The sequence below is a fragment of the Colobus angolensis genome, unplaced genomic scaffold (genome assembly GCF_000951035.1).
Source record: "Colobus angolensis palliatus isolate OR3802 unplaced genomic scaffold, Cang.pa_1.0 Scaffold49, whole genome shotgun sequence".
NCBI lineage: Eukaryota > Metazoa > Chordata > Mammalia > Primates > Cercopithecidae > Colobus > Colobus angolensis.
In genome coordinates, this window is record NW_012118376.1 from 11,206,913 (window position 1) to 11,234,862 (window position 27,950).

The 27,950-nt window shown below is 42.4% G+C and overlaps 1 protein-coding gene across 1 annotated transcript; it reads left to right on the plus strand.

Annotated features, from left to right (window-relative positions):
• Positions 1 to 5,302: 5,302 nt before the first annotated feature.
• Positions 5,303 to 22,026, plus strand: CD180 (CD180 molecule). The gene is made up of 3 exons (XM_011959347.1): positions 5,303 to 5,557; positions 18,255 to 18,421; positions 19,725 to 22,026. Exons 1-3 carry the CDS (start codon positions 5,468 to 5,470, stop codon positions 21,451 to 21,453), a joined length of 1,986 nt encoding a protein of 661 aa, XP_011814737.1. The 5' UTR covers positions 5,303 to 5,467; the 3' UTR covers positions 21,454 to 22,026.
• Positions 22,027 to 27,950: the final 5,924 nt, after the last annotated feature.

The window sequence follows — 27,950 nt, forward strand, 5'->3', positions numbered from 1 at the left end:
AGAGAGGACTGGGAGTGGTGGCTCACGCTTGTAAACCCAGCACTTTGGGAGCTCGAGGTGGGCAGATCACCTAAGGTCAGGAGTTCAAGACCAGCCTGACCAACATGGTGAAACCCTGTATCTACTAAAAATACAAAAAATTAGTTGGGCATGATGGTGGGCACCTGTAATCCCAGCTACTTGTGAGACTGAGGCAGGAGAATTGCTTGAACCCAGGTGGCAGAGGTTGCAGTGAGCCAAGATTGCAGCATCGTACTCCAGCCTGGGCAACAAGAGCGAAACTCTGTCTCAAACAAACAAACAAACAAACAAAAAGAAAAGTGCAGAGAAATAGTCAAATTCTGGATGAGGGTCAGCATCACAAGCCTGTCCAGCTTCAAAAGTACACAGTTGAGCTCAAAATTGAAGGGGACCAGAACATAACACCCCAAAATACACCACTTTGATGTGTTGATTACTCTGACCTGAACATAACTGAGAAATTGCAGATGCAGGGGAGACTTCCTACCCTCCCCATTTTTACATAAAAACAGGACATAAATTTCCCATGAGAAAGGTGCCATTCCTGTACCAGGAATAAGAGAATATTCTTATCACTGGAGACAAGGAGTCAAAACAGACCTTACTTAACCCTTACCTTTCATTAATTTCCCCATATATTTCCCAGTCACTTTCCCACAATTTACTGCTCCTAGCTCAAATCCCTTTTTCCTTTGTCTTGTGACATCTCCACAATTGACTGCTCTTTGTTAAAATGGTATGTAATCCTCTGGGTCTAACCGCCTCTTTGGGATCTTCCTGTCTTTCTAGGAAGCCCTTGTGCCACATAAAAATATTAACATCAAATAAAATTATTATGCTTTTTCTCCTGTTAATCTGTCTTTTGTCAGTTCAATTCATAGGCTCCAGTCTGAGAACCAAACAAGGTAGAGGAAAAGTCTTTCTTCCCCTATAAAATCAAGCCAGACATGAGGAGAGCCCTGTTTCCTCTCAAGGTGTGAGAGGAGCATCACCATCACTTGCTCTGTCTAGCTTGGTGGCCTCACAAGTATCATTAACCACAAAGACAGAAGCATAAGCAGCATGACGAGAAGGCAAGAGTAGAGGAACAGATGGCTTTGTTCTGGTGCACTCATGAAGCACACAACAATAACCCTCAGAGAGAGGTGGGCTTGACTTTGGGCTCTTATGGCTCTGAACCTTGGGCTATAATAATTTGATTAAAAAAAAAAACAGGCCGGGCATGGTTGCTCACACCTGTAATCCCAGCATTTTGGGAGGCTTGGGCAGGTGGATCACCTGAGGTCAGGAGTTCAAGACCAGCCTGGCCAACATAGTGAAACCCCATCTGTACTAAAAATACAAAAATTAGCTGGGCATGGTGGCACACACCTGTAATCCCAGCTACTCAGGAGGCTGAGGCAGGAGAATCGCTTCAACCTGGGAGGTAAGGTTGCAGTGAGCTGAGATTGAACAAATGCACTCCAGCCTGGGTGACAGAGCAAGACTTCGTCTGAAAAAATAATAATAATAAAATAAAATAAACAAACATGCATTGGGAAATATAACAATAAAGAGTAAAATTGATCATACAATATTTAAAATATTCAGGTTAAATTTTAGATGCAAATAAACTTAACCATCTGGAGGCAGGAATGTACTAAAGCAGGCTTGAACAAAAAGCAGAACTACAACTAAACGTACAGAGGGTAAAAATATAAGTCATTTTAATACCAACTGGTGCCCAAATAAGATATAATATAAATTATTGTTTTAATTCCCTAATGAAATTATTTTAAAAACATCTAGCTTTTTGCTAAACTTAGATCACAAAAGCATATTCTGGTTTGCATATCCTTGAAAGAAAGTACATTAGCCTTTGAGTTATCACCAGGAAACAGCTTGAAGAGCCAAATAAGGTATCCTAGAACCCCAAATCACTCCCAGATTATAAATACATGGCAAAAAGGAAGGGAATGTATGGGCCTTACCAGACAGGAAATTGGGTAGTTCTATGGGGTCACCTTAGGGAGACAGCTGACCACAAGGGACAAACTGCATGCAAATGTAGTAGAATAAAAGACAGCACAACAACAAAAACAATGATTTGGGATTTGTATGTAAATATATGTTAATACCTAATATAAGGATGCTTGAACTTCTGAAAACTTCTGGGGTCCACAGTCTGTTGTTTCCTCACTGACATGGATGCTGATCAGTAGAAATAAAAGGCACATTTCTGATACCTTTTCTCATGTTCTCTTCTCCCTCTTCATATCTCTGCAAGAACTGTTTCTCAGCATGGGTGATGGCAGTTTGATCCCTTAATGGCATTGTGAGTCAACTGGGATTGCAGAAATCATGGTGTCCATCACCCAGGAAAATTTCTCTGTGTAATTTTTGTTTGCCAAGAAGATGTGAGACTACTTGGAAAAAGGAAAGAGCAGATTATTAACAAAAATTAAGTGTAACTCAATATTATTGGCTCAAGCCAAAAACTTTGTTACGAAACTAAATTGGAAATCACAGTTTTGAAATAGAGTAATGAAGTTTTAAATAAAGAAGTACCTTGTTGATAAGCTAGTTCAACTCCATCATTTTGCAGATAAGTAAATTGAGACTGAGAGACTGTCCCAATGACACACAACCAGTGAGTGGCAAAGCTAGGATTAAAATTCAAGTCAGTGCTTTTCTTGGGCAATTGGGAAAACATTTAGATAAACAGCCTGCTAGGAGTTGTAATACATGAATTTATGACATAGTTTGAGGAACTACAGATTTTTAACCTAGAAAGGGAAAGATTCAGGGACATGGTAGCTATTTTCAAATACTTGAAGGTAGAAAAGGCCTTGAACTTACTCTGTTAGCCAAAGGAGACTTTAACAGTTCAATATAAGATAAAACCTTTTAAACAGTCAAAATTGGCCAAAACCATTGAGGGGTGAGGGATGATGAGTTTTCTGTCACCTGAAGCATTTCAGAATAGACTGAAAAATAATTCAGAGAGTATGTTTTTGTCTACAGAGAGGGGTGATTTAAGGGGTGTATAGGAGAGAATTCAGGCATGAAAATCACTTGGATGGGGTGACCTGTAAGAGGATGTGATTCTTTATATCCAAATTCTGGGACCAAATAAGAGTTTCATTCGTGCCTCTAAACTCTAAAACCTATCTTCTCATCTGTTTGCAATAGTTTAAATTTTAATCTATTTCGTATTTCAGGGTAGTATGCCCTGAATATGTGATTTGAATGCTGTGGCAGAAGGTCACTCATATTCATTCATTTTATTTTACTCTTATATACTTGCAGTGAGTCTTTTGAATTCATTATGCAAACACATGCAAATCATATGCAAATTATATAGCCTCAGAAAATGACAAAATCTGATGGCCGTAACTGAGCCATCAGACCTTTCTTTAAGAAGGAAAGTAATATGCCTTTCAACATCTCTGGGGCAAGACACAATTCCCTGAGAGTGATATTTACATGACATCAGAATTCGTTACTCAATCTTTGCCTCACATTCTGCATATTTATGTGGGACTTTAAGGCAATGAAAGCATTTTCACATACATGATCCTATCTGATCCTCATAATTACCCTGTGATGTAAGCAGAACAGGAATTATAATTCATGTTTTTCAGATGGGAAAACAGAGAAGTGAAATGACTTGCCCAAGGTCACTCAGTTGGTAAGCAAGGATCTGCGGTCTAGCACTAGATCCTTCCCAGTCCTCAGCTCTTCCCATTGCACACTGATGGATGTCTTATTTGAAGCAAGGTGGTCTGTCATTGGTCTGGGTTTGCTTAAGACTGTGTCTTGCTGATAGCATCTTCAGAGATGATTTTGTTGATGAAGATGGCATTTTAAGGGTGACCAGGAAAAGCCCAAATATGTGTAGCAGGCCTAGCAGAGTGCCAAGTACCTATTTCCTCCAATCTCCTCTGCTTTTTAGCATCTTCTCTGAAATCTCCAGATGAACAACATTCTTCACTGCATCTACTCTTCAGCTCCTTCAGGAGGCAAAGTCCTTGCTTAAACCGTGAAGAGTAGTAGCACAATCTCTGCAGTGAGATCTTCTGGATCTGAAGCTCTAATCCACCACTCTCTAATTGTGTGACTTGGAGAGATCATTTAATTTCTCTTAAGCATCAGTTTCTACATCTATAAAATGAAGGAAACAATAACATCTCTTTTATAGAACATGTGGAAACAGTCAAAGATAGGAAAATGCAGCAAAGAAAAAAAAAATTAGACCTGACCAGAATATGACACATAGTAAGGGCTCAATAAATGGCAGATACTATAGTCATTTGACTCATCATAGTAATACAGTAGAGGTGGTGGTTGTGGTAACAGCAGTACTAGTAGTAGTAGTAGTAGTAGTAGTAGTAGTAGTAGTAGTAGTAGTAGTAGTAGTAGTAGTCAAGTCATTGTGAACTCTGATACTATGAACTGGGCTCTTGGAAATGGAGTGGGAGAACAGCAACACCAAATATATCCTGCATACCAGAGGGTTGAAGAACAGACAGAACAGGTAGCTAAATGCAGCCTATTGAGGAATGTTTGAACTTTGGCTTTCTTTAATCATTGCCACATCTTGCTCCATAATAAGGGTAATCGCAATCCTGCTTCAAAGCTATTTCTAAGAATAGAGCCAAGGCTGGCATCCCTAACTCTGCCCTCCTTTAGCCAGGCTGCTCTATCTATGGCAGTGTCCCCTACTTCCCCAGACCAGGTTAGGAGGGAACAAGAGAGGAATTCACGCCAACTGCTTTAACAAGTCTGAACCGCCAGGTCAAGAGATGAAGTAATCTTCCTCCTATACGAAGACCAGAGGTGGGGATGGACAAGGTGGCCAAGGCAGCAGCTGAGGCTCAAGGAGCAGATATACTCTCAAGCCTGCTCCCTCCTGCTCCAGTTCCCAGCTCAGCAGGTGCCACTGAAGGGCTCATTTCTTCAATCTGCCCCCACAGAGTGCTCTGCCTTTCCATGTTCTCCGACACCTCTTCTATTCACTCACCTAGGACAACTAAGAAAGTGGCCTCCTTGGTGAGTAGAGCTTCCACAGCCTCTCTCGGGGAAAAGGACCAGAAGCTGTTGGAGTTGGCCAAATACTTGAAGTTGGCATAAAGTCAGTTGGAACCATCACAATGAAAGTCTGTGTGATCAGCCCAAAAGGACTGCACAACTGATTCATGTTCAGTGCCAGGAAATGCAATGGGCCATTCTGGGGCTGGGTCCTCAGTTATTTTTGGCAAAGATGGGTGGTATGCAAAAGGGACTTCCTTTTTTTTTCAGCACAGAGCCACAGAATGCTGAGCAGTCAACAGTGTTTCTTGTTCCAAGATCACCCTTCTGAGTACCTCTCTGGCTGCCAAATTGCCAGGGCCTTCATAGTTTGATTCCATTTCTCAGCTCCAAGCATTGGGTAAACCCACCAAGCTAGGATCGCACCAGTTCTGTGATGGCGTTTGACGTCAGCTGCTTCTTTTGGGTGGTGCTGTTTTCTGCCGGCTGTAAAGTCATCACCTCCTTGGATCAGATGTGCACTGAGGTGAGTCCAAACTGTTTGTCTTCATGCAGATTAAACTGAAAATTTTGAGATTTAGCATGCAGTTCAATCTGAGCCTTGGCATCCCAATATCCAGGGTCTTTAAAAAGGAAATGAGGTATATATATAATTTTTTCATTATTGTGAGAAAGGTGCCAAAGAACTCAGCCAGGGGATCATCTGGTGGCATCTTAATAGGAAGCAATGAGAATTTTTCTCCTCTTCAAACAGTTCCACCCAAATAATCCCAAGTGGGTCATAAGATATTAATAGGGTCTCTGTGCACAAAGCAGACCCCTAAACCTGCCTCAGCCTTGGGGAGCTGTTGGTTTAACATCCCCACGCTCACATGGCCACTAGCCCAATGAGTCCTTTGGTCTCCTGGCTCTCAGGGTGAGAATTAGTAAAGACAGGCCTGTGCCAGGTTTTTGAGCATTGAAAAGATCACTCTGAATGAGTCTGGCTTTCTCCTCGACTTGGACAGCCCTCCATCTGTTTTACTAACCCACAGGAGGAAAATCTGAGAATAGAGCCAAATTGTACCTTCTGTTTTGGACCATAGCAATATTTATCAACCTGTGGGAAGTTCTTAACGGGGGTGGTGAGAGAGAAAGGAGAAGGACCTCCGTCTCTTGTCATCCTCTGAAATTCTTCAAACTTCCTCCCACTTTCTCTGACCCCACAAGTGTCCAATACCACATGGTCTGTCAGACAAGGGCTACATACAGGAGGGACCGTGAGTCTGGGTGGCTTGGTGAGCTGCTGGTCTGGGTTGAGGTTAAAAGAAGAGTAAGAGCCATGTTCGGGCGCAGTGGCTCAGCCCTGTAATCCCAGCACTTTGGGAGTCCGAGTGGGGTGGATCACGAGGTCAGGAGATCAAGACCATCCTGGCTAACACGGTGAAACTCCGTCTCCACTAAAAACACAAAAAATTAGCAGGGCGTGGTGGCGGGCGCCTGTAGCTCGCAGTGAGCTGAGATCGCGCCACAGCACTCCAGCTTGGGCGACAGAGCGAGACTCTGTCTAAAAAAGAAGAAGAAGAAGAAGAAGAAGAAGAAGAAGAAGAAGAAGAAGAAGAGAGCCAGGAGTAGCCAGATGTGGAGGTGCCCTGGGGCAGGACTAGAAGGAGGCCAGAGGATCAGAAGAGCAGAGCAAAGCCAGCGCTGGGGTAAGGCTCAGAGCTGGGTGAGCAGAGCCTTGTTAGTCTGGCATTAGGATGGAATTAGCAGCAGGCCAAGAGGAGGCATCATGCCCATGAGAAATGAAGGCTGGGAAGGTGTGTGTTGGTTAGATTGGGCTGTCATAACAAATGCCACAGACTGGGCAGGGTGTGGTGGCTCACACCTATAATCCCAGCACTTTGGGAGGCCAAGGTTGGTGGATGCCTTGAGACTGGGAGTTCAAGACCAGCCAGGGCAACATGGCAAAACCCCATCTGTACTAAAAATACAAATATTAGCTAGGCGTTGTGGCAGATGCCTGTAATCCCAACTACTTGGGAGGCTGAGGCAGGAGAATCACTCAAACCCGGGAGGCAGAGGTTGCAGTGAGCCTTGATTGTGCCACTGCACTCCAGCCTGAGTCACAGAGCAAGACTCTGTCTCCAAACAAACAAACAAATACATCAAAAAACAAAAACAAACCAAAAAACCCGAATACCATAGACTAGGTGACTTAAACAGGAGAAATTGTCTCACAGTTCTGGACGCTGGAACTTCAAGATCAAGATGTTGGCAGAGTTTGCTTCTTCTGCATCCTTGCTCCCTGGCATGCAGATGGCCATCTCCTCTCTTTGTCCTCTCACTGCCTTTCCTGTGTGCATGAGCGTCCCTGGTGTGTTTTTGTTTGTTCAAATTTCCTCATCTTTTAAGGTCTCCAGTCAGATTGGATTAGGGCCCACCTATATGACCTCAGCTTCCCTTAATGACCTCTTTAAAGGCCATGTCTCTAAATACAGTCACATTCTGAGGTCCTGGAGGTTAGGATTTCAACATGAATTTGGTGGTGGGGGAGAGAAAATTCAGCTGGTAACAGAAGGGGAAGAGTAAGACGTTTCTATCAGCCCCAGAAAGCTGTCCCCTCATCCTTCAGGTTGGAAGTTCTGTAATTGCCGACAAGTTCTTCCTGCCCACTGCACAGACAAAATCAATCCACTGAGACTATGGCACCGAAGTAAAGAAAGTTTAATTGATGCGAGACTGGCCACACCAGGTGGGAGACAGAGCTATTACTCAAATCAATCACTCCAAAGTTTTGGAGATTAGGAGTTTCAAGGATAGTTTGGTGGGCAGGGCATGCGGGAATGGCAAATGTTGACTGGTTGGGGAAGAAGTCATAAGGTTTTGGAAAACAGTCCTCAGTTCTGAGCCCACCTCTGGGTGAGGCCACAGGATGGGTCGGGTCAGAAGTCTGGGCGGGGTTAGTCTGAAAGACATCTCAAAAAAAATCTTAGATTCTATAATAGTGATGTTATCTATAGGAGTAATTGGGGAAGTCACAAATCTTGTGACCTCTGGCCACATGACTCCTGCACAGTAAGGAGTAACTATGCCAACACCTTAGGCAAATTCAAGCCCCTCTCAAAATCCTAACTGGTGACCTTTCTTTAGCTTTAAAAACGTGCTTTTCTTTTAAGAAGGGTTATTATCATCCTTGCTTTAAGGTTAAACTATAAACTAAATTTGTCCCAAATTCAGCTTGGTCTATACCTAGGAATGACCAAGGAGAAATTAGAAGTTAGGAGTAAGATGGAGTCACCTATGTCATATTTCTCTTGCTGTCATAATTTTGCAAAGGTGGTTTCAGGTCAGTGTCATCCAGACCTTTGGGAGGCATGACAAGTGGGTAGGAATGAGGACACCATCCCCTCAGTGATCAGGAACACAGGTTATCAGCCTCCGATAGGATAACATCACCATTTATTTTCAGCTCATTGGGAAGCAGGCTGTTTTAAATGCCCCATTCTTATATACCTACACGGTTAACTCTGAAATCCTTGCATCGGGGGAAGCCCCCGAGTCCTATGGCTGCCTGTTCTGGGGCCTTCAGTGCTATTCATGTCTTAGGAATGGTGTTCAGGGTTCCAGGGCCTGCAAGCCTAGCCCTGTGTGGCAGCAAAGTCTTTCCTTTTTGGATAAGCCAGATGAAACTGAAACCTTCCAATACAACAACCTTCCTGCAGCCCTCCCTCTGAAAGAAGTCTGATTTTAAATGACCTTGTGAACTATTCAATTAGGATCAGATCTGTATTTTCTTTTGTTTCATCTATCATGTGTGAGTTCTCAAGAACAAGACTCTAAGGAAGTTCTTGCTACTGTGTGGATACCAGCGAGGGAGCTGGGGGATGCAAAGACAAATGGAACTTATTCCTGAGAGTCTGGAACTTTCCAGGCTGCTGGCAAGGGATAAAAGGAGGGCTGGCTAAAAGAATAAACTCTTGCCTTTGACTTAAGGGTTTGGCCCTTTTTCAAACGTAAATTACCCCGAACTTTATTCACCCTTCCCAGCTGCTTTTGTTTCCTCTTTACTTCTACCCCCTTCAGGTCATGCGTTGTTAACCACACAGCGTCTGCATGTTCATGTGACCACCATTACCCTATTAAGCCTGTGAACAAAAGTTCTCTGAAGAGGAATTTGAGGAACGAGACTTTATTCCAATGAACAGTTCGCAAACTGGGGAGACACGGCCTTTGGCATTTAGCTTTTGTATGGTGCATTCCAGAGAACAAATGAGGAACTTGGCTTCCATAGAGAGAAATTTCCCACTCAGGTTCCCAGTCAGATTCATTTATGCAGCGGAAGGATTCAAACTTGCTTAGTTCTGATCTGTTGGTGCAGCTGGGTCCTGACTGGTTGATAAAGCTGAGCCCTGATTGGTTGGTCGGGATGAGATCTGAATGTTCCAATATTAAACAGAGATGGAAATTTTCAGAAATTCAGAGTACATGTATGACCTCTAGTCAGCAAGTAGCTTCTTGGCTCAATTTAAAATTTAGGCCCGGTTCGCCACTTGGGATCTGATATAGTTTGGATCTGTGTCCCCGCCCAGATCTCATGTTGAATTGTAATCCCCAGTGGAGGAGGTAGGGCCTGGTGGGAGGCGTGTAGGGGCAGCTCCGTCACAGCTTGGTGCTGTCTTGGTGATAATGAGTTCTCCTGAGATATGGCCATTGAAAAGAGTGACACCTCCCCTGTCATTCTCTTTCTCCTGCTTTCACCATGCAGCGTGCCTGCTCCGCCTCCGCCTTCTGCTATGATTGTTAAGTGTCTCAGATCCTCCCTAGAAGCCAAGCAGATGCCAGCACCGTGCTTCCTGTAGAGCCTGCAGAGCAGTGAGACAATTTAGACCTGTTTTCTTTATAAATTATGCAGTACCAGGTATTTTTTTCTTTCTGTCTTTCTTTTATTTTTATTGATTTTTTCATTTTTATTTTTATTTTTTTTTTAGACGGACTCTTACTCTGTCACGCAGGCTGGAGTGCAGTGGCCCGATCTTAGCTCACTGCAAGCTCCGCCTCCCAGGTTCACGCCGTTCTCCTGCCTCAGCCTCCCCAGCAGCTGGAACTGCAGGCGCCCGCCACCGCGCCCGGCTAATTTTTTGTAATTTTAGTAGAGACGGGGTTTCACTGTGTCAACCAGGGTGGTCTCGATTTCCTGACCTCGTGATCTGCCTGTCTTGGCCTCCCAAAGTGCTGGGGTTACAGGCGTGAGCCACTGCGCCCGGCCAGTGCTGGTATTTCTTTATAACAATGCAAGAAAGGCCTAACAAAGGGTTCAGTTTGAAGGATTGGCTGGCTCTTTCAGTTCACATTTGTTTATAAGCCCTAGCCTAAAAATAGTTTTTGTCTGGCTTTGTTTTGAGTTTAATAAACTTTTTGTTGAAGTAAAACATATATACAGAAAAGTTCACAAGTCATAGGTGTGCAGTTAAACGTTTTCGCCACGTGAGCACATCCATGTAACTAGCACACAGATCATGATGCAGAACATTCTCAGCACTTCAGAAGCCCTCCTCATCTCATGCCTGCTCCCTGGCACTAGCCCCTGAAACCATCCAATACTCTAGTTTACATCACCAGAAACTGGTTTTGCCCAGTCTTGAACTTTATATACATGGGACCATACAGTGTGTACTCTTGTGTGTCTGGCTTTTTTTTTGCTCAACATTAAATTTGTGAGACTTATTGGTGTGTGCAGCAATCATTTGTTCATTTTTATTGCTGAATGTTACTCTGTTGTATTAGTGAGCCACCATTTATTTATCTATTCTGCTGTTAATGGACATTTGCATTGATTCCAATTTTTTGGCTATTATGAATGATGCTGCTTTGGACATTCTTGTCTATGTCTTTAGTAAACAGATGTACAAATGTTTGTTAGGTGTATACCTAGGAATGGATGTATTTGATAATGGGTAAACATTATGTTCAAACTTTAATAGATATTGCCAGTTTTACAAAGTGTTACTATCAGTTTATACTCTGTGGCAATGTGCATAAGCCTCACTAACATTTTGTATTGTTTGTTTTTAAAATGTTAGCAATGCTGATGAGTGGGTATTGGTACTTCACTGGGAGTTAATTTTTATTTTCCTGGTGAACAATTAAATTGTTCAATTAATCAGTCATTTGCATATTCTTTTTTATATGCGTGAAATGCCTGTTGAAGTGTTTTGCCCATTTTCACATGGGTTGCCTTTTTTTTAATTCATTTGTAGGAGTTATTTATGTAATGTAGATGTAAGTCCTCCATCAGATTGCAAATACCTTCTCCCACCCTGTGGCTTGCCTTTCCACTCTCCTAATGGTATCATTTGCTGAACCAAAGCTCTTTTTTTTTTTTTTTTGAGATGGAGTCTCACTCTGTCGCCCAGGCTGGAGTGCAATGGTGCAATCTCGGCTGACTGCAAGCTCCGCCTCCCAGGGTTACACCATTCTCCTGCCTCAGCCTCCCCAGTAGCTGGGACTACAGACACCCTCCACCATGCCTGGCTAATTTTTTGCATTTTTAGTAGAGATGGGGTTTCACTGTGTTAGCCAGGATGATCTCAATCTCCTGACCTCCTGATCTGCCTGCCTCGACCTCCCAAAGTGCTGGGATTACAGGTGTGAGCCACCGCACTTGGCCCCAAAGTTCTTAATTTTAATATACCTCAACTTATTTTTTTCCCTGTATTTTCAGTACATTTCTGTCCTGTTAAAGAAATCTTTGCCTACCTCAAGACCATGATATTATCCCACGTTTCTTCTAGAAGCTTTATTGTTTTGTATTTATTTTCTATTTCTAGGTTTCACATTTAGATCCATCAAAATTGTTTTTGTTTTTTGCATACAAGTAGGAGTCAAGATTAATTTTTAAAGAAAACTTTTTGTTTGGAAAAATATCCAAACCTACCTACAAGTTCTAAGACTATTACAATGAACACCTATAGTCTACATAGATTATTCCATTGTCAAATGCTACATGTTTTTCTCTCTCTGTCTCTCTCTGTGAATGTTTGTGTCCCTGTATATGTGTGACTTAAACACAAATATTAGGACCCATATCAAGTCTTTGGAAGCTGATAACTATGCAAAGAGCAGCTGGAATTCAGTGTTCTGTGATTTAGATTGTGGTATCATTTTAGATGCACTCTTGAAATATTTACTTGAGAATACGGGCATGCCTCCCCTTTTCAAGTGAGCTCAGCTTGGCCATCCTTTTCCCTCAAAACTGTGATAGAAGTGAGCCCTTCAGTCCCTAGGTATGGGATGGGGACTGGTTAGCAGAGCTCGTTTTTGAAAGGAACTCCAAGTTCATAGACACAAGGGGTTCCCAATAGCTTTCGATAGTGATGTGAGGTTGTGATGATCCAGTTAAACACTAACTCTTCTTGTTTAGTGCTGACACACATTATCGCATTAATCCTCACAGTAAACTTGCAAGGTGAAGTTCCTAACCTCAATCTACAGTTGAGGAAAAGGGAGGCTCAGATAACACAGCTTGGTGGTTGAGAGCTAGGATTGTACCCAAGCAGTCTGACTTTACAAACAGGAAATAAAGTGCATGCAACTGGAATGCCCTTTGCCTGGAGGAATCAGATTGCCAACAAAGTTATAGGGATGTGCTCTCTAGGGAGTGTTTGTTTTGTTTTCAGAGGGTAATTGTTGCTCTGGGATTTGACTCAGTCAATTGCTCTGTCTTGGATGGAGGCATGATTAATGAGGAAGGGTTAGAGGTCAGTGTCCCAGACTTCTCATGCATGGGGGGCTGGCTGCTGTGTGTGTCAAGTGCAGATGAGAAATTCGAAAAGGTGAGAATAAACACTTGAGTGAAATTCAAAGAGTTCCAAATTAGAAAATGTTTCAACACTTGCAAGGAAAGAAAATACAGCGGGATGAGAGGGAGTTAGATATACAGCAGAAGGGAGGAAAATAAGAGCCTGATTGAAAAAATGCAAATGAATACCTAGCGGGAAAAGGGATTGCAAATACAGATGTAGCTCTGGGAGCACAGCTCTGAGACAGAGCTGGAGACAAAGCAGAGGGCACAGGTCCCAGTGCACAGTGGGTCCCAAGCGAATGCCCCTTGACTTAGAATAGTGATAGACATGAGGCAATTGTCATGAGTACCACGTGGCCTTGCCACAGCGCTGCTCACTGTGTGAATTCACATCAAGAAGTCCCGTCTGCAGTGGAGCCAGCAGAAGCAGAGAGGTGAGAAAGGGACTTTACAAATTGACCACGTTTCTAGACTTCTCTAGGAAGAAACGGCTGGATTTATAGGAAATGGTCATGTGGAGATCAGAGAAACTGCAGTGGTAGTGGGTGTCTGCCCAGAAAAAGTAACAGAAGCACATGGTCCTGGCGGTGGCCATGCTGTCTGCCGGGGCCCAGTGTTCCTTCTCTGCATCTTGTCCTTTGACGCTCTGTTGCATTACCATTCTACTGTTCTGGGACCCTGGCTATCAGATCGCATGCTCAAAAAGTTTCATTTGAATATTGATAGGGAGAATGACACACCCTTACTAATGCAATATTTCTACCAAAAATGTATAACCAGGGTCAAATCATGAGGAACACAGAAACCCATAACTGGGACATTCTATAAAATATGAGCCTGCATTCTTCGAAAGGCATTCATGTCATGAAAGACAAAGGCTGAGGAACTGTCTCAGATTAAAGGAGTCTAAGGACATGCAACAACTAAATGTAATGTGTGATCCTGGATTGGAAAAACAAAAATTACCGTAAAGAACAATAATGGGACAATTGTCAAAATTTGGATCTAGACAGTACGTTGGATAATAACATTGTATCAATGTTAAATATCTTGAATTTCATAATGGCACTGTAGTCATATAATATCCTTGATTTTAGGATATATAAACCTTGGTGTTTAGGGTTTAAGGGTCATGATGTCAGTAGTGTACTCTCAATCAAAAAGAATGTGAATAATAGTGTGTGTGTGCATGCATGTGTGTGTACTTTCTGTCTTAAAAAATTACAATAGTCTGAAAACAATCTAATGCTTCCTAGATAATTCCAGAGCATGTGGTGCTTTGGTGCCTCTATCATCGTGGCCATTTTGATGATACAATTGTGATTATAAAAGCTATAAGGGAAGGGCTACGTGTATGCTGAGCCCTAGACATTCTCTAAAATGTGTTTGGTTTCTAAATTCTCTTATCAGTTGTATTTCTTGTCCACTTGCCTCTTTCTCCTAAAAGTCAAAGGCACAGGATCTATTGCCATTTCCACCTAACCAGAGATGATTCAATATTATGGCACAGGCTCATGGTGGCCTTCTTGATCCTCTTGGTAGCGTCATCCACTCATTATCAGTTTTTCACTGGGTTGAAACCAAGCTACTTCATGTACCTGCTTTCTATTTTCAAGGAGCTCACTCAGGCCACTGGTTTAGTAGAACTCCTCCTGGATTCTCAATCTTCTGCATCACATTAGTGCAGTAAAGTGCTTAGTAAAGCACACAAAAGGCTGAGGCACAGAATAATTTAGGTATCATGGGCACTTACATATTCAGGAGAAGGAGGGAAATGACAGCATTGAGCCTTTTGCTGTAGGGCCAGAATAGAGTGAGACAAACTGAGGAAGTCCCTTTTCTCCAACCGTATGTGACATCAGTTATGCCAAAGGAGACCAGAAAAGAAAAATGTCTCCTCTAAGCTGATCAGCACCTTTGCAACTATTGGGGCAGCAGCTGCACATGCATATTCTCTCTGGGTCGTCCATATTCATGGGCACCGAGGATAGGTCTGGCAACACGTGGTTTTTTTCCCCACCAGTCAGCTAAATCTAAGTTTTAAATGCAAAGTGTGCATTTCAAGGACATTATGTGGATTTGTGGCAGTGCCTGGAGGACTTTTGGTCTATAAAATGAAGAATAAATTACAAGGACATATAAATAAAGCATTTTCATCAGTGACAGTCATAATGTTGTCACAATATCGAAGACAACTGGTGACTTTCTGTGATGAGCATGTTCTGTGGCTACAAAAAAGTGCATCACTAAACAGAAATTGGAATGAAAGAAAATGAGGTTATAATGGTGACATCTCAAGAGCCTCCTGCTTCAGAGCAAAGCAGGATGTGTGCAGTTCTGTTTCCCACTAAGCAGATCTGTTTGTAACTCAGCATGAGAAAAGCCACTGATCTGGAGTCCGTACCAGAGTAGATCTTTTCCAGGCCAGGGAAGTCTCAGTGGGGCTTCTAGTGAGTCCATATGTGTCAGGGAAAGGCAGGGGCTGGAAGGTTGGATTAACTCACCTGGAGCCTGAGACGATCTGAGAGCTGGCGCAAGGTCCTGGGATGTCCTTGTTCTTGTGCCCCCAAGGTCACTGTCTTAGTTGGTTTCCTGCTGCTATCACAGAATGCCACAGCCTGTGTAATTTGTATAGAAAAGTAATTTATTTCTCATAGCTGGGAGCTGGGAAGCCCAAGAGCCTGGCTCTGGTATCTGGTGACGGCCTTCTTGCTGCATGATTCCACGGAGGAAGGTGAAAGCAAGCATGTGGACAGAGCAAATGGAGGCCTAACTAAACCCCCCCCCTTTTTTTTTTGAGACGAAGTCTCTGTGGCCAGGCTGGAGTGCAGTGGCACGATCTTGGCTCACTGCAACCTCTAACTCCCTGGTTCAAGTGATTTTCCTGCCTCAGCCTCCCGAGTAACTGGGATTACAGGCATGCGCCACCACACCCAGCTAATTTTTGTGTTTTTGGTAGAGACGGGGTTTCACCATGTTGGCCAGGATGGTCTCGAACTCCTGACCTTGTGATCTGCCCGCCTCGGCCTCCCAATAACTTACTCCCTTTATCAGGAGTCCAGCCCCGTGATAACTAACCCACTCTGCAATAATAGCATTAATTCATTCATGGGTGTGGAAACTTCATGATCCAATCACCTCCCAAAGGCCTCACCTCTTAGTATTACAATGGCAATTGAGTTTTCGACACATGAACGTTGAAGGACATATTCAAAGCATAGCAGGAACTTTCCCTAGAGATCATTTATATCTTTCCAAGGAGACTGCACAGGCAAAATATACTCCATCAGACTTTCATACCTGCCTTGTCAGACCTTTCTATTTGCCCTACTACCCTTCGTCTTAAAGCATTAGCCAGATAAATAATGACCCCACAGTTCTACAGGCTTCTAAACAACCACTTCCCATTTTTTACCTACTTAGTTCAACACATAATTTGCGTTAGGACATAACTGGCAGGCTTCAGAATCCATGACTACCCTGGGGCACAGGATGAGGAACAACCTCACGTGTAGGAACTTATGTGTAGGGTCGTGCCCAAAAGCCTACCGTCTGGTATCAGCAGCCTACAAATCCAGAGATCTAAAATTAATTCATACTTCAAGATTGCAAGCCCTCAGGTCTATGCCACCCTGCTAGTTTTTTTAAGCATTGAGTTAAGAAAAAATGTTAAACATATACAAAAATAGTAACAAAGAACCTAAAAATGAAACAATCATAAGCATTTGGCCTACTCACTTCATCTCTACATTCCTCTCATCCTTTTTTGCCACAGTATTGTAAAGCCAATTCCAACATCATGCCGTTTTACTCCTAAATATTTAAATATGCATCTCAAAAGACTAAGAACATTTATTTTACATAACCACAAGTCCACTGTCATTAACAAAATCCAGAATTCCTTAACATCATGGAATTCTGTCCTCATTCAAAGTTCCCTGACAGCCTATAAAATGCCTTTTTGAACTGCTTTATTTGGATCAGGATCTAAATGAGGGCTACTCTATTATTTGATGGTTATGTCTCTTAAGTAAATTTTATATCTCTGTGTCTTTTAACAAGCACTATCTCCTCTCTCATTCTCTCTCTCTCTCTCTCTCTCTCACACACACACACACACACACACAGAGAGAGAGAGAGAGAGAGAGAGAAAACAAAGTCAGTTGCTCTATAGAATGTCCCACTTAAACCCAACATATCACTTTGAGATGTGAAGTTAAACCTAAAATCTTGATGAGTTTCAAGTTTAATTTTTTTCTTGGCAAGAATATTTCATAGACAATGCTGCGTACCTCACATTGTCTCACATCCAAAAGTATGTAATGTTTGATTGTCTGATTTTGGTGATACTTATCTAAGGTTGATTTGTTTGTTTCAAACTGAAATTAAACATTTCCATTCAACCAAAATCAAAACTGTAAAACAAAGTGCATTCAGAGAAGTCTCACATCTATCCCTGCTCTTCTGTCTGGTCTCTTCCCTCTTCTTAAAGGCAATCAGTTGTTGGGTTTTTTTGCATTTTTTTTTTTTTTTTTTTTTAAGTACAATTTCCATTTTATTTTTCTCCAGAGAATAGTCTGTCTCAGTCTTTAAGGACTCAGCTCCTTACATGGGCTTTGGTGGGGGACGTGGGGCAGCACCCGCAGGTCTAAACTGGGGAGGGGGTGTTCGGTCCTTGCGGGCTTCACGAGATCAATTCCTGACTACTTTGCTGTGAATTGCACAACTCACACATTATGTAGCTTCACCTACAGCTTGGGAAGCACATAGGCATCAAAGACGCTCGCTTCAGAAATGTCCCTGACCACTGCGGCCTCCACTATGTTTCGAATGACGAATTTCTTAATGGCCTTGTCCTTGGGCACGCATCAGGCACAGTTAGTGCAGCGAATAGGCTGCACATGGCCGCGGCCCTTTTTGGCACGACCGTTGTTCCTTCTTTTCTTTGTCATTTTGGACGTACGGACCAAAGAAAGGAAGCTGCATGGTTTGTTTTAACAAATATAAGAAAATTCACACATACCTTTCTTACACAAAAGGCATACTCTGTACATTATACTACATACTGTATACTATATACAATACATATATTGTTCTGCAGTTTGCTTTTTTCACCTTGAAATATATCCTGGATATCACTCTATATCAATATATGGAGTTTTTTTTTTTCAGTTTTAAAGGATTCCATTTTGTGAATGTACCATATTGTGTTCAAGTAGTCCTATATTGATGAACAGTCTGGTTATTGTCAATCTTGCTGTTACAAAAAAATTACTACAGTTAATAATGTGCATTCATCATCTTGTTTTTGGCAAGTGTATATTTGGTAAAGATTACTAGAAGTACAGTTGCTGCTTGGAAGGTAAAACATATATAATTTTGCTAGATAGTCAATCAAATTATTAAGTCTAATATTAATTTACCTTGTTTCTCCAATCAGAAAGAAGCCAACAAAACATATAACTGTGAAAATTTAGGTCTCAGTGAAATCCCTGACACTCTACCAAACACAACAGAATGTTTGGAATTCAGCTTTAATTTTTTGCCTACAATTCACAATAGAACCTTCAACAGACTCATGAATCTTACCATTTTGGATTTAACTAGGTATGTATCTGAGTTATATGTGTGCTCTTGATATTTTACTTAAGTTAAAGTACAGTATGTGCTCAATTTATTTGCAGGACCTTTTTTGGGGGCCCAGGGACAATCTGCTTATACTACATGTTTACACCTCCCTATGAAATACTTATGTGTGGGTGAAATGTAATTTAAATAAACATCAACCAATGGAGAGGAAAGTGGATTGCTCTCAAACTAGTTGCAACAACAGTTAGTACAGTACTGTTGTTCTAAAGAATACTGAGCAGTTCTAAAGAATACTGATAGCAAAAATGAAAATAATCTTGTATTAAATCAGATGCCAAACTATGCTGAATTTTGGCATAGTTTATTTTTGGGTAATGACATTTAAGAAAAATTTCTAGGAGAAAAGCACACCATCTACTTCCACCCCGCCCCAACAAATTGGAAAATGAGTTCCATTATTTTGTTATAGTGGCAGAATTGGGATTCCACATGCTGAGCCAGTGTTTGAGAACCAGTAGGCAGAAGTATTACAAGAAAACAAAGGAAGAAAATGAAAGGACTATACAGTGTGTGTGTGTGTGTGTGTGTGTGTGTGTGTGTGTGTGTGTAAGAGGGGACAGGCTCTGTGTGTACCTTCAGTCTGCACCCCTTGTGGCAGTTTTTCTTCTGCTATTTTGTCCTTCAACTTCAGCTTCTGTGGACAGAATGTCCACATCCATAGTACCGCTTCATCTTTAAAACCAGCACTGTGAGGTTCCATTGGTGCATATTATCATCCAACTTATGGTTAGATGAGGAGACCATCTGTGTGTGTGTGTGTGTGTGTGTGTGTGTGTATGTGTGTAATCCAGTATTCTTAGGTGCAATACCAGGATGGTTTTCTCAGATGAAAATACAGAGGTTGAGAAAAGTTGTAACTTGCCCGGGATGACAGATTTTTGTGTATACATATACATGTGTTTTATAGTATCCATTATCTATTATGTATTCTATATGACATATTTTGCGTTACTTAAAACAGTAAATACTAGTTTGATTTTTGCCCACAATCAAATGATGCATGGTTCATTAGAATACAGGCACAAACCTCTGAGGGTTCAATCTAAGGGATGAGATACCCGGAAAAAAATCTAGATTGGAGTGTTCAGAAGTGAAGCTACTCATTAATTCCTTCAATAGGCCATCTGTTGATACTGAAGAAAGTTCTTATGTTTGATTTTGAATGATACAAAAGATGACTTTGTTAATGTGTGTCACTGTAAAGGTTTTTTTTTTTCCTTTTTGCAAATGAATTATTGTTAAATACAATTATCTTTTCAAGGTGCCAGATTAACTGGATACATGAAGACACTTTTCAAAGCCATCATCAATTGAACACACTTGTGTTAACTGGAAATCCCTTGATATTCATGGCAGAAACATCGCTTAATGGGCCCAAGTCACTGAAGCATCTTTTCTTAATCCAAACGGGAATATCCAATCTCGAGTTTATTCCAGTGCACAATCTGGAAAACTTGGAAAGCTTGTATCTTGGAAGCAACCATATTTCCTCCATTAAGTTCCCCAAAGAATTCCCAGCACAGAATCTGAAAGTACTGGATTTTCAGAATAATGCTATACACTACCTCTCTAGAGAAGACATGAGGTCTCTGGAGCAGGCCACCGACTTAAGCCTGAACTTCAATGGCAATAATGTTAAAGGTATTGAGCTTGGGGCTTTTGGTTCAACAGTCTTCCAAACTTTGAACTTTGGAGGGACTCCAAATTTGTCTGTTATATTCAATGGTCTGCAGAACTCTACTACTCAGTCTCTCTGGCTGGGAACATTTGAGGACACTGATGACGAAGACATTAGTTCAGCCATGCTCAAGGGACTCTGTGAAATGTCTGTTGAGAGCCTCAACCTGCAGAAACACCGCTTCTCTGACTTCTCATCCACCACATTTCAGTGCTTCACCCAAATCCAGGAATTGGATCTGTCAGCAACTCACTTGGAAGGGTTACCCTCTGGGATTAAGGGTCTGAACTTGCTCAAGAAATTAGTTCTCAGTGTAAATCATTTTGACCAATTGTGTCAAATCAATGCTGCCAATTTCCCCTCCCTCACACACCTCTACATCAGAGGCAACGTGAAGAAACTTCACCTCGGTGTTGGCTGTTTGGAGAAACTAGGAAACCTTCAGACACTTGATTTAAGCCATAATGACATAGAGGCTTCTGACTGCTGCAATCTGCAACTCAGAAACCTGTCCCACTTGCAAACCTTAAACCTGAGCCACAATGAGCCTCTTGGTCTCCAGAGTCAGGCATTCAAAGAATGTCCTCGGCTAGAACTCCTGGATTTGGCGTTTACCCGCTTACACATTAATGCTCCCCAAAGTCCCTTCCAAAACCTCCATTTCCTGCAGGTTCTGAATCTCACTTACTGCTTCCTTGATACCAGCAATCAGCATCTTCTAGCAGGCCTACCAGATCTCCGGCATCTCAACTTAAAAGGGAATCACTTTCAAGATGGGACTATCATGAAGACCAACCTACTTCAGACTGTGGGCAGCTTGGAGATTCTGATTTTATCCTCCTGTGGTCTCCTCTCTATAGACCAGCAAGCATTCCACAGCTTGGGAAAAATGAGCCATGTAGACTTAAGCCACAACAGCCTGACATGTGACAGCATTGCTTCTGTTAGTCATTTTAAGGGAATCTACCTCAATCTGGCCGCCAACAGCATTAACATCATCCCACGCCATCTCCTCCCCATCTTGTCCCAGCAGAGCACCATTAATTTCAGTCACAATCCCCTGGACTGCACTTGCTCAAATATTCATTTCTTAACATGGTACAAAGAAAACCTGCACAAACTTGAAGGCTCGGAGGAGACCACATGTGCAAACCCGCCATCTGTAAGGGGAGTTAAGCTATCTGATGTCAAGCTGTCCTGTGGGATTACAGCCATAGGCGTTTTCTTTCTCACAGTATTTTTATTATTGTTCACTATTCTGCTCTTTTTTGCAGTTAAAACCCTTCTCAGGTGGAAATACAGACACATTTAGTGCTGAAGGTTTCCAGAGAAAGCAAATAAATGTGCTTAACAAAATTGCTGTAAGTGAAGGAACTGTCATGTGCTGGTGACCAGACCAGAATTTTCAGATTGGTCCTGGAGCTGGGCAGGGACTCACTGTGCTTTTCTGAGCTTCTTACTCCTGTGAGTTCCAGAGCTAAATAACCTTCTAGGCAAGTACACCGACTGACTCAGGCCAGAGGGCCAGATGCTGCTGTGAGAGGCACAGAACCCTTTCTGCATGTGGAAGAGTGGGACGAAGCAGGGGGAGGGGCTGGGCAAGGACTGCCAGCCCCAGAGTCATCCACAGGGAGGCCGTTCCCCTTCTACTCACTGACATCCCTCCCAGCACCCCACACCCCGCCCCTGAAAGGAGATCATCAGCCCCCACAGTTTGGCAGAACTGAAGCCAGCCCGCTACCCACCCCAGCTACAGCATTGTGCTTGGGTCTGGGTTCTCAGTAATGTAGCCATTTGGGAAACTTAGTTGGGGGCAAAGTCTCAATGCTTATTTTAAATGAAAAAAGAAAAGCATAATAAGTTTAACAGAAAAGGCTGAGAAATGGAACTTGGTATCAAATAGACTCCATTAATCTTCTTAATCCTTAGGTCTGTAAGGTCTCTGTAATGCCCCTAGGGTGTGAATGGCTGTAAAGAAAATAACCCATCCCCAGGGTTTAGAATTTCTTCCATGTTTGTCTCACTCAGTTCAGAAACCAGGCAGGCTCTCTCTGCCTATCTGGTGTTCTGGCTCTTACGTTACAGATCCTAACTTGCAGGTGGGCTGTGATCCAAAATGGTCTTCTCATCTGGTTCTTAGAAGCCTCTTTCCCAGAAGAACTATGAAATAAATAATGGTTTGGTTCTCAGACTAGCCCTTAAAAGCCTGTTTGCTTTGGAGAGCATTTGAAATAGCACATTTACATGAAAATGAGGAAGAAGACATCCCTGCATGCTAGCCGTTGGGAACACAGTAAAGCTGGATTAGTGAGAAGTGTTTTCTGTTGAGGCTGGGGATGTCAGTAAAGGTCACACCAGCAATGGACAGCGGCCTGGACCACTGAATGCAGATAGACAAAGAGCAATGTCATGACTTAGACCTAAAGGGCCATACAAACGCAGGCCTCTATCTTCTGAAGTTGATTGCCAGACAAGCTGGGCGGGAGCTCCTGGACTCAAGTGGTGCATTAACAAGGCCTGGATTCTGTTCCATAACCAATTTTAGGGTAGAGATAGAGATGGTAACTTATAGTTATGAAATTCTGATAGGCTGACAAAGTAAAAATGGATCAAACCAATCAGAATACATTAGCCCTTAAGTTGAGGGCATACTAGTGGGACATCATAACGGAGTGGAAACTTGGGGGTCATCCTCTTTGTCTCTTCACCCCCAGGAAAAGCAGGACAGGCAGGGAACAGCAGTGGGTGAACCTCTTTCCTGCTCAGGGATTTCAGGCCTTCGCACTTGCTCTTTCCTTTGCCTGGAAGATGCTGCCATTGACCTCCAAATGGCTTGTTCCTTTATCTCCTTGAGATTTTAGTGCTATTTTCTCCTCTCAGGGAGTTCTTCTCTGACCTAGCTAATCCAAAGTAACCTCTATGCCTCACCTGGTTTTATTATCTTTATAATGCTTATCAGTGTTTGGAATTATCTTCTTCATTTGTTTTAATTAGTCTGTCTTGTCTTCTTTCTCCCAAATACAAGCTCTATGAGAGGGTCTTTGCCCAAGGATACCCTAGAACATGCCTGGGACATAGTAACGACTCTCTCTCTCTCTCTCTCTCTCTCTCTCTCTCTCTCTCTATATATATATATATATATGAAACTGAGTCTTGCTCTGTCACCTAGGCTGGAGTGCTATGGTGAGATCTTGGCTCACTCTAACCTCCGCCTCCCAGGTTCCAGCGATTCTCCTGCCTTAGCCTCCCGAGTAGCTGGGATTACAGGTGCCCACCACCACACCTGGCTAATTTTTGTATTTTTAGTAGAGACAGGGTTTTACTGTGTTGGTCAGGCTAGTCTTGAACTCCTGACCTCAAGTGATCTGCCCGCCTTGGCCTCCCAAAGTGCTGGGATTACAGATGTGAGCCATCGTGCCCAGCCAAGACTCAATATGTTTTTAATATGTGCTGATCCCTGAGCCTTTATTAGCTCCTAGTGCTGACATCATGCCCATGCCGCTGACTCTTAGCTCCTGACCTCTCCACAGTTTCCTGGGCCTCCCACATGTTTTTCACTGGCATCTCAAAAGGAAGTTTTTACAAAATGGATTCCCAGGCCTCACCCCCAGATTCTGAGATGCTGTTGGACTAAGGTTGACTCTGGGTTCCCAGTCAAATGATTCCATGTAAAATGTGGAAGGTCCACACTGTAAGAATCTAGTCTTAGATAGCACCAACCCATTGAGTCCCTGCATATTCTGTCACAGGTAAGCCCTTTCTTGCCTTAGGGATTTAAGCTGCAGATGGGAAATACTAATTGCTGATTTACCAATCCACAGACATACTGCCCTCCATAATATTTAATATGTAACTTGGAAAAACGAAATAATTCTGTAGAAAATCTCTGATGTGAATTGCATCACACTAACAGTGAAAGGGGCCCAAGCCTTAGCAAAGCATAATTGCCCATCCTGCTTTCCCTTCTCAGGCCCGCTCCCTTCCATGCGATGCAGCTTGCTGCTCCATAACTGATCTAAGGCTTTGTGACAGCTGCTCTGTTTTAAGCAACAGTAAATTCACCCCACAAAGTCAGAAAGGGAGCATTTTGATGGCTGCTGTCAATTTTATTGCTTTATCCTGTTTACTAGGATAGAATCTGTAACATGGTGTGTTTATTGGTTTTATGTATTGCATGTTGTTGCTGCTCTGACAAGCTACTCCTATAAAAATGTGTTATTATTGCATGATGTAACTCAGTGAGCTGACCCTGCATTTCAAAGGGTACTGAAGCAAATAGCATCGAAGTCCATAAAAGCTGACTGGCCTACATCATAAAGGTCTCTCTGTGTGAGCTGCAACTCCTACAATCCAGGAGAGAATTACACCTTTCTCTGTGCCAGCAGCCACTGCTTAGTACAGCACAGCCCTTGAACACAGGCATTATCTGTAAAATTCCAAGACAGAAAACTGTCATGCCATTCTTATTTGTCCAACTCTCCAATCAGGGTTGTTTGCAATTTTGATGTTTATAAAAGTATGAAACAAATGGCTCTTGTATGTTTTCCTATATTAGTATAGTGTGCAAGACGGGTAGCTGACATTGGCCCTGAATGCTGAATAGAAGCTTGAATTATAGCAAGAGGGGATGTGGTTGTTTCTTAGCAAGTCATGACTGGTGGGTCCCGAGTGTTGGGCTGGAGCTGATTGCCTGACATGTTGAGTATGAAGGTGTAACATGGTGGGAGTTAGCTTGAAGGCTGTGGAGGAATGGACGAGCCCAGTGGGCTTTTCTAGTTTAACACCAGAATAATCGGGGGACTTCTTTACAAAACAGATTCCTGTGCTTCACCCCTAGATATTGGGATTCTGTTAGACTGGGATTGGTCTTGGACTCTCGGCCATGTAAAATCCTTCCCTTATCTTAATATTATCAACCAATAGCACAAGTATATGTTAGGCCCCATGAGTCAAATGAGCTGGAGAATTGCTCCATATCCCATAAGAGGAAATTTCTTAACAAAATGGGAGAAAAGCGCTAAGGAACCCTCAAATCCAAGGGTGAAACGTCCTGGTCCGGCAGCTCGTTAGTCCCTTCTGCCGTCACCGCCATACTCCAAGACCCTGTTCCTAAAGCCACCCTGCTCTCCCACCCACTCCCACCCACTCTACTTTATCCTAGCTATTGACAATTTGAAATCATTTGTTGAATACTGTGGAACTTGATAAAGGTAAGAATTAATCTACATATTCTATTTAAAAGCTGTTATTGCTCATGAACGATTAAGCAGTGAAGTTCATTGAACACCATCCTTCAATCCTCCCCATCTTTTGTTAAGTGTTCTCTGAGCACTTGGCTGGATCCTGCAAAGGTAAGCAGAGGACAAGTGGCCACCAGAGCATCCATTCCATCTCCTCCTCCGCCCTTCATGGTGATTAATGGGCTTTCTAAATAAATTGGGTCTCCCTTTTTCTCTTTCTCTCTTCCTTGGAGGGAACCTAAATGTGCAACAATAGATAAATGATTACGGATATTAGATGACCTGAATAAATGAGGAGATACTCCATGCTCTTAGTTGGAACATCTTAACGTTAAAAACATGTTGATTCTGTTAGCAGTCAGAGAAATACAAGTTAAAATGAGATAAGAGTTTATATCTGGCAAAAAGAGAAAGCTAGATGATAGTCTAGTTGGGGCTGTGGGGTTTTAGGAACTACATGCCCTGATTATGGGGATGTAGACTGGTACAGCCATTCTAGGACCATCTGGCAACAATTAATCAAATTAAATGTATTACCCACAAACTGCTCTGGGGTTTTTTCCCAAGAAAGCATCATATGTCCACAAAGATATTCATTGCAGCATTATTTGTGGAGGGGAAAGTTCACAGCAATTCGAGTGTTCTGCACTAAGAGGAGTAGGTGGGTAAAATGGGGAAGAAGCTCAAGACAGGGAGCACTAGACAGTAGTTAGAAGCAGTGTATTAGATGCAGCCATAGCAATGTAGTTGAATCATAAACATGTAGAACTTAATGGGAAAAAACAAATATATATATATATATATATTTTTGAGACAGAGTCTCACTCTGTCATCAGGCTGGAGTTCAGTGGCACCATCTTGGCTCACTGCAACCTCTGCCTCCCAGGTTCAAGTGATTCTCCTGCCTCAGCCTCCCGAGTAGCTGGGACTATAGGCGTACACCACCATGCCCAGTTAATTTTTGTATTTTTAGTAGAGACGAGGTTTCACCATGTTGGCCAGGATTGTCTTGATCTCTTGACCTTGTAATACCTGCCTCAGCCTCCCAAAGTGTTTGGATTACAGCATGAGCCACCGCACCTGGTCAACAAAATAATATGTTAACATGGTCATCCACATAACTTAAAAAAGCATGCATAAAAACAATGATACATACATTTTGCAGGAACAAAAAGATACACCATTAACATAATTGCTTATGGGGTGGTGGTGGAGAATAGAAGGGACTGTTGGGATAATTAAATGAACCTTAGAATAGGCCAAGGTTGATGTGCCAGGAACAGAAGAGTAAGATGGCCTCCATGGTCCGTACCTGAGGCTCTCTAACACATTTATTGAAAGAAAGGAAAAACATTTATTGAAAGAAAGCCATACCACAGGAAAGAAAGTGGTGTGGCTCAAACGTATAATGAAACACCATGCAGCCATTATACATATTGCAGAAGTTTGCTTATAAACATTGAAATATATTTGTTTTAATATTCAAGTGAAACTGGCCCAAGAGTTTCATAGACAGCTGCTTTTGGATAAACATAGATATGGACCCTTCTGCTGTTAAAGCTTGAAACTTCTGTTTTATCTGAGTTCCTTTCTCAGGAAATGACCTTCAGGACTCTCACAAAAAGTATCAAAGAACTGAAACCAGATTGCTACACCAGATGCCGCACCCCTCATTCACTATGACTGCTTCCTTGACCCTCCCAAGTTCCTGCTTTCTTACACATTGTTACATTTTTTTTTTGCCTGCTATATAAACCGTTGGTTTTAGTTGGTCAGGGAGATGGATTTGAGACTGAGCCTTCCTCTCCTCTGCTGTATCACCCAATTAAAGGCTTCTTCCTTAGTGATACTTGTCATCTCAGTGGTTGGCTTTTTGTGCAGTGAGCAGCAGGACCTAGACCAAATCCCTGGTGTTTTGGTGACACAAGTGGAAGAGTAGAAGAGTGGGCTAAAGAGCATGCCCACTGTTATTTCATTATTCAGCAAAACAAAAAAATACCTGTAAGTTAAAGAAACAGAGTGATTGGTAGGATTTCAGGGATTCAAACGCTTTCTTCTTATTTATATTTCCAACACGCCTTCAATGACCAGGTCTGGGCAATAAGGAGAAAAAGGAATTATTTTTTTAAGGAAGACTTTTGCTTTTAAAAAGATAAAAAAGATAAAAAACAGAGATCATCCATCGGTTGTGAGAATGTACAGGTACTGAAAAGGAGGCAATGTTTTTCTAAGCCTTTGTGTTTTCAAATGCAAATGGTAAAGCCCAAGCTTTGTGTGTTGCTCTTACCTCTTTCTGAGGGAACAGAGGGAGCCATAGCTGTTCTAAGGATCCCCATTTGAATGGGACAGTAGGATATGCATTACAGGGAATGTCCACAGAACTGCCTCCAGCCCCAACAGCAGCAGATATGTCTCCAACTCAGGAAAATTACTTCAGTACAGCACTGCTTAACACAGCATACATATTCCAAAGAGACAGAACTTTTAGGCAAATGAGTTTTATTTAGACAGGTTAAGGCTGGAGGATATGGTGATGCCAGCCTGACATATGCAGACTTTGTAGCTGCAA

Bases quoted from the DNA above. Each gene is read 5' to 3' on its own strand.
- CD180 (XM_011959347.1), top strand. From the start codon at position 5,468: ATGGCGTTTGACGTCAGCTGCTTCTTTTGGGTGGTGCTGTTTTCTGCC. The intron at 5,558-18,254 runs GTGAGTCCAAAC...TTCTCCAATCAG, and splicing joins TGGATCAGATGTGCACTGAG to AAAGAAGCCAACAAAACATA. The intron at 18,422-19,724 runs GTATGTATCTGA...TATCTTTTCAAG, and splicing joins ACCATTTTGGATTTAACTAG to GTGCCAGATTAACTGGATAC.